This window comes from Schistocerca nitens, chromosome 2 (genome assembly GCF_023898315.1).
Source record: "Schistocerca nitens isolate TAMUIC-IGC-003100 chromosome 2, iqSchNite1.1, whole genome shotgun sequence".
In the NCBI taxonomy this organism is placed as follows: domain Eukaryota; kingdom Metazoa; phylum Arthropoda; class Insecta; order Orthoptera; family Acrididae; genus Schistocerca; species Schistocerca nitens.
This window is the reverse complement of record NC_064615.1, coordinates 932,734,844-932,740,843: the sequence shown is the minus strand read 5'-3', so window position 1 is coordinate 932,740,843 and position 6,000 is coordinate 932,734,844. Positions and strand designations below refer to the sequence as shown.

Sequence of the window (6,000 nt, the reverse complement as noted above, 5' to 3'; positions counted from 1 at the left end):
CACCCGTCAGCAGTTCAAACATGTCCGAAAGAACAGATGCCATCTTCATATCACAAAGTTATTTAGATTTAATTATATCAGCTATGGACATCCATTTTATTTATTTATTTATTTATTTCATTAACAGTACAGAGTAATCCACTACTTTGAAATGTAAGGTGGGTCAGATGCTTCTGAATCTAACAGCAAAGACTTATTGTTACAATCTTATTGGTATACAGTTGTTAATGCTTTTTTTAAATAATATAAAGGACATAATATATAGAGATTTCTCTGAGGTTGCAGCGAATTAAATGCTTAACAATTGTTAAAATGATTCCATATAATTTGTTACTACCTACTTGATGAGAATATAATTTACATAATGTAAATGTCAAAGAAAAATAAAAAGAAAAGAAAGAAGAATGTAATACAATGAGTGTGGTGAAAATAATTTGCAGTGTGTAGAGGGAAGTGATATGCTGTATTTGGATGTGTAATATAGTCTAAGTAGCATGTTGGTTGATAATGGTCTATTTCTACCTATTTCAGATGAGAAGGTCTCGATACAACCTCGAGCTATTCTCATCTGAAATGGTTTTTGCTCATGTATGTTTACACAGATTATACAGATTAAATACTGTTATAGCACTTCATATGTGGAATACAAGAATTTTAACTTTACATGAGAAATAAACTTGCGTTCATTGCTACTTGAATGCATTATTCCTTAAATAACTTAATACATTACTAATATATAAAATTCATTGATTGTAGCTTTGAATAGAGAAGGGAATATACTTCTGTCTGCACACAGTAAAACCAGGAATACATTACTGCTTGTGTGCAGTATACTTTAAAAACTATGCAGTATGTCCTTGGGGAGGAGGAGCCTCGGAATAAAAGTTCTTCGAGCCTTCTCCTGCCAAGCAACATTACCTTATTACTACAGTCTTCATATGTGGTGCCGGTATTTGTTTTATGACTGTTGAGTTGTTTGTAACTGTGTTGTGCATGCAGTGTCATGCATTGTTGGTTTTGGTCCCTTACATATTGATCCCTTCTGAGTCATGTTCACTTGGTGTTCCTGCCTCAGTTTCGGAATCTGTGGTCACGTTTGTGTCCTCCCACGTGGTTTGTGCTTGTCTACGCCTCCTCCCATATGGGTTTTGGCACTTGCATTCTTCGTGCAGTGTGTTCGATACAATATCAGCTACACTATTTATTGTGTTCCAATCATCGGGATTACATATTATTCTGGCAATGTCATTGTTATTCTGTATAGGTCTCACTTGTGCTAGCATGTTGCACAGCAGTATGACATGTTCTGGTGTCCCAGCTTCTCCGCATACTCATACTTCATTGATAGTTAGTCCCATGCAGAGATAATGTACCGGATACAGCCCGTGGCCTGTCAGGAAATGGACCATCCCCCAGCTAGAGTCAACATGTTTCAGTTGTAGTCTTTCATGTACATGAAGAAAGAAAGAGTGTACTCAGCGACCCTTGTTGGATACATCCCACTCTCTCTGCCATGTTTGAATCCGCCATTATTTCATTTGTTATTTGTTCATAATGTTGGTTTCCGTAATTTTTGTGACTTTATCGAGCCTGTCCCTCTTAAGCCAGTAAAGTGCAGCTCTATAATGTATTGTTCTGTCTATAGGGCAGGTCCCCATCACAACGCAAAGCGTCTCTAGTGATGTGGTGTCGAAGGCTCCGCTCGTTCTCAGGAGTACACTACATTGACCTTGTCTTGTTAGTCTGTATGTTCAATCTGTGAGCCCAAGCACTTGCAGCAAATCATGTGATGGATTCAAATATTGCAATGTGGTACGTCCTTATTGTCTTAATAGGTAATTTGTACTGAGTTGTGTTTAGTTTTGCTAGTCTGTGCATAATTTTGGAGGCTTTGTCAATTGTCAATTTTATATGATGGTTGAAAGTCTGTTTTTCATCAAGATGCAGTCCGGGATAATGTGTGGCTTGCTTCTTCTGTATGCTTGTATTGTTTAATTTTAGAATTGGATTCCTCTGTAGTGTCCCTCTTAGCAGTAATTATACAGTTTTGTTGGGAGCTATTTTTAATTTATTTTCTTTGCACCAACTGTTAATTTTCTGAAGCAGTTGCATGCCTTTTGTCTCTAGTGCTGCTCTCGAGTTGGCTGACACCACTATGAGCAGGTCATATGCGTTAGCCAACACACCTCTTACCATGTCGTCACTGTCCAGGGCGTTTAGCAAGGGCTCGATTGTGATATCCCAGAATATTGGTCTGCAGATCGAGCCCTGTGGACATCCCTTTGTGATTCTCTCGACAACCTTCCGTGTACCAGCCCTCCATGCCACCACTCTGTCTCTGCAGTAGTCAAGGATGCTATTGTACAGCGAAGCTGATAGCCTCATTTCCCTTAACCTGGCAAAAAGGATGGCCGCCACAGGTTGTCAAAAGCCCCGGATATGTCGATTAGTATGGCGGCCACGTATTTGTCGCCAATGCTATTTGTAACCTTCAGTGCTTAGTTGATGGCATCTTCTATTGATCTACCTACCCTGGAGCCAAATTGATGGGGCATTAGGCCGAGGAGACATCTGTGTGATTGTAAATGGTCACACAGGAGCCTTTCCTGTACCTGGCCGAGAGTGTTTAAGAGACAGATTGGTCGGTACGTTTTGGGGTTTGTTGGCTCTTTGTCTTGTGATTTCCTGATTATTACTACATCCAATGCCACATATCCAACTGTATCAAAGTTAAGTACCATATTGTATCACAACTCTTAATCAATGTTATTGGTTATTTCTTATAGTGTTGCCACACTTCTGTTCAGTGCCACTCTGTCAAGCAAGTGTTTCAAATTAGTGACAGCATGCAGTCTACCATCTTTTATTGGACCATAGTAGGAATTAAGTTTTCAGCATCAGGGGATGTTTGAGATGAACTGATAGAAACATCCCCAACAAAACCAACTAAAGTGTGATGTAGGGTGAGAGGACAAAGAGTAGCATAAAGAAATAAGAAAGTGGTTATGTGGATGAGATGAAATGAAGGGGGTGATGTGGATGAGATGAAATAGAAGGGGGGGGGGGGGGAGGGGGGAGAATGTGGATAAGTAAGGATACAGACTCGTGATTAAGTAGTATTCCCATCTACACCTTTAAAAGACGCTAAATTTTGAAGATGAGGAACCAGGTGGCACAGGCTGTAAAGCAGTTACTTGATTTAGCCATGTTGCACTCAGCAGCATGGTTTGCAAAAGTTAGTAAATTATATATTCACACAACTACTGATGCCACGTCCCTATGTAGTGACATTTCACATGCCTGTTGCCTTTCCATCATCAAACAATACATTTTTCAATATTCTGCTCACTGAAAACCTACACTTCTTGTGAAGCAGGCAGACTGTATTCAGGCTCACAATTGTTCAGTTGAATTTGAAGACAGACGTATAAGCTAATCCACTTATATGGTATCCTCATAACTAGAACTTTTTTATAGGACACCTAAAGGAATCCTTATCCATATTAAGTCCTAAACTGCTCATTTGGGCAAGGTTCATTAATGATACTTTAATAATTTTGATTAATATACAAGACAAGGTTGTGAAAAAATCAGGACTAGTTAACATTTTTACTATAGATTTCACCATGTCCTCTTTGCCTCAGTGAGCCATGTACTTGGGCAATGGGCTGTAAGAATAAAGTGAAGCAATTGCTTTTCCTTGAATTTCAAAGCTAAAGCTTCAGAATTTATGAATAAAATGTGAAGCACGAGCTTTTGCTTGTGGGAACAAAAAGAACAATGAAAGCTTTTGCTTTCCCCTTGAGCTCTTGCTTTGGTATTAGATGAACTGTAAGAAGCAAGAGAAGCTCTGACTTCATTCTGGAAGCAATTGCTTGAAAATTTGAAGGCTGGTCAGTAGCAGGCTCACGTTTGCAGAGCACAGATATGGTTCAAATAGCAGCATGTTTACGCCACGAAAAATGCTACAGTCCACCTGGAGAGCAGTATAAAACTCTGTATTGTTTCAACAAAGAAAATGTTAAGTGGATTGCAAAGCATTTTCTGACAGACAGGGGAAAGAAGGGGTGGAGCACTGTCGTCGGAACAGAAGATGAAGATTTTCCTTTGGTATGTAGCTGATCCAGGGTTCCAGTCTGGAATAGCAGAAGAAATGGGAATTCATCAAACTACAATGAGTAAAACAGTGAGTAGTGTTTCTAAAAATATAATGGAAAAAGCTGATTTGTGGATCAAGTTTCCGTCATCAACACATGATATTACTGTGGCTAAAAATGAGTGGCTACAAATATGTAAATTTCCAAGTGCTATCGGTGTAATTGACTGTACACATGTGTGAATTCCAAAACCTGTGCAATTCGGTGATGAATATATCAACAGAAAGGGTTTTGCTAGTATAAATGTGCAGGCTACATGCAGTGTGAAGGAACAGTTCACTAGTGTTGAGGCTAGCTGGCCCGGGTCAGTACATGACAATCAAATATAGAGAAATTAAAGTGTCTGGAAAGTGCTGAGTGAATAGTGAATGTAAGAACACTGTTCTTTTTTGTGATGAAGGGTATGGCCTAGAGCCCTGGCTAATGACCCCATTTCATAATCCAACTGAGGACAGTCACAAGTCATTCAATAACCTTTTTAAAAAAGAAAGAGTTGTGATAGAGCATTGCTTTGGTCAGCTGAAGAGACAGTTTCCTGTTTTGCAGTTTATGTGTAGAGTTGCCTTACCAAATGTTCCAACAATAATAGCTTGCTGCTTTATACTGCATAATGTTGCAAAACATCTACAAGATGAAGATTTTGAAGACACAGCACAGGATTTACATGAAGATGGTGGTGGTGGTGGTGGTGGTGATGAGCCTTTAACTGAAGTGGATATTCTTCGGAGAGGATGTCAGAGAAGACAAAAAATTGCAGCTCTAATACAAAATGCAGGATTTTGAATTTTTTATGTACGAAAAGATACAAAACTACTGCTTGTCTACAAGAAAAGGAATAACACAGTCTACAGAATGGTACATACATTAAAACTATTTTCATTTTCCTCCTGTTGCAAAGTGTTTACATTATTCATCTTTATATTGGGAAAGTTCATTAACATAGCTTCTTTTTCCATTTGCAGTCGAGTGAGCTTCAGTTGCTCCAGCAGCACCAGCCTATGTAATTCTGTGCTACTGAGCATCTTCGTCTTGTCTGTTTCTGGCAATGCTCCTTTCTTCAAGGGTGGTGGCCTAGCATATGGACTTGTTCTAGACGAAGAGGATGGTGGGCCAGCACGAGGTGTAACATCTGTTCCTAGAAACACATATGTATGCCAGAGATGTATACAATGGTAGAACTTAACATGTGTTTGCATTTTTATGAAGATTTACTTTACAAAGATAACAGCGGAAACTTTCCTTCACACAGGGTTACGAAATGTCGGCAGCCCAAGTTAACTCTAGCCATGGCACTTAATGAAACTGAATAGCAAACATGGCTCTTACATATCATATTACTGCTAGCACCACCAATAATAGTAATAATAATAGTAGTAGTAGTAGTAGTAGTAGTAGTACTTACGATACAGTAATAAGAACATTTCGCTACTGTCACGAAAATCAAATTTCCGCTAGTATCTTTATAAGTAGCAGCAATTAGTTTTGTTTGACTAGCAAAAACTAGAACTGAATCTTACCAGATGACTTCAAGCACTCTACTGGTGATAGTGTAGATATGGACGGTGCAACCTCTAGTGTCACTGCCCCTGGAAGTTAACGATTTGAAAAAATACCTCATTTTAACATTTACAGACTGTGTGTAATTTTTTTAACTGAATGAAAATAAACAAATATTAACATCACATGAGCTTATAATTTATCTTACCTGGTATCTGGTTGATTGTAGGATTCCCATCTCTTAGTAGCAAGCTGTAAAACTTTTTCTCTCAAACATTTAAAACAATAGGTTTATTTCCCATTCTGTTCTTATCCGTTTTCCTTTTTAGTCTCGTTCTCAAGTTAC

At 38.6% G+C, this 6,000-nt stretch overlaps 1 protein-coding gene across 1 annotated transcript in view; it reads right to left on the bottom strand.

The window, feature by feature from the left end:
- Positions 1–5,002: 5,002 nt before the first annotated feature.
- LOC126235457 (uncharacterized) overlaps positions 5,003–6,000 on the bottom strand; it is a 121,376-nt gene continuing 120,378 nt past the window's right edge. The window contains exons 4-5 of the mRNA XM_049944180.1: positions 5,675–5,743; positions 5,003–5,292 (exon numbers count right to left, since the gene is read on the bottom strand). Of these exons, the coding sequence (XP_049800137.1) occupies positions 5,003–5,292; positions 5,675–5,743 (359 nt within the window). The remainder of the gene's footprint in view (positions 5,293–5,674; positions 5,744–6,000) is intronic.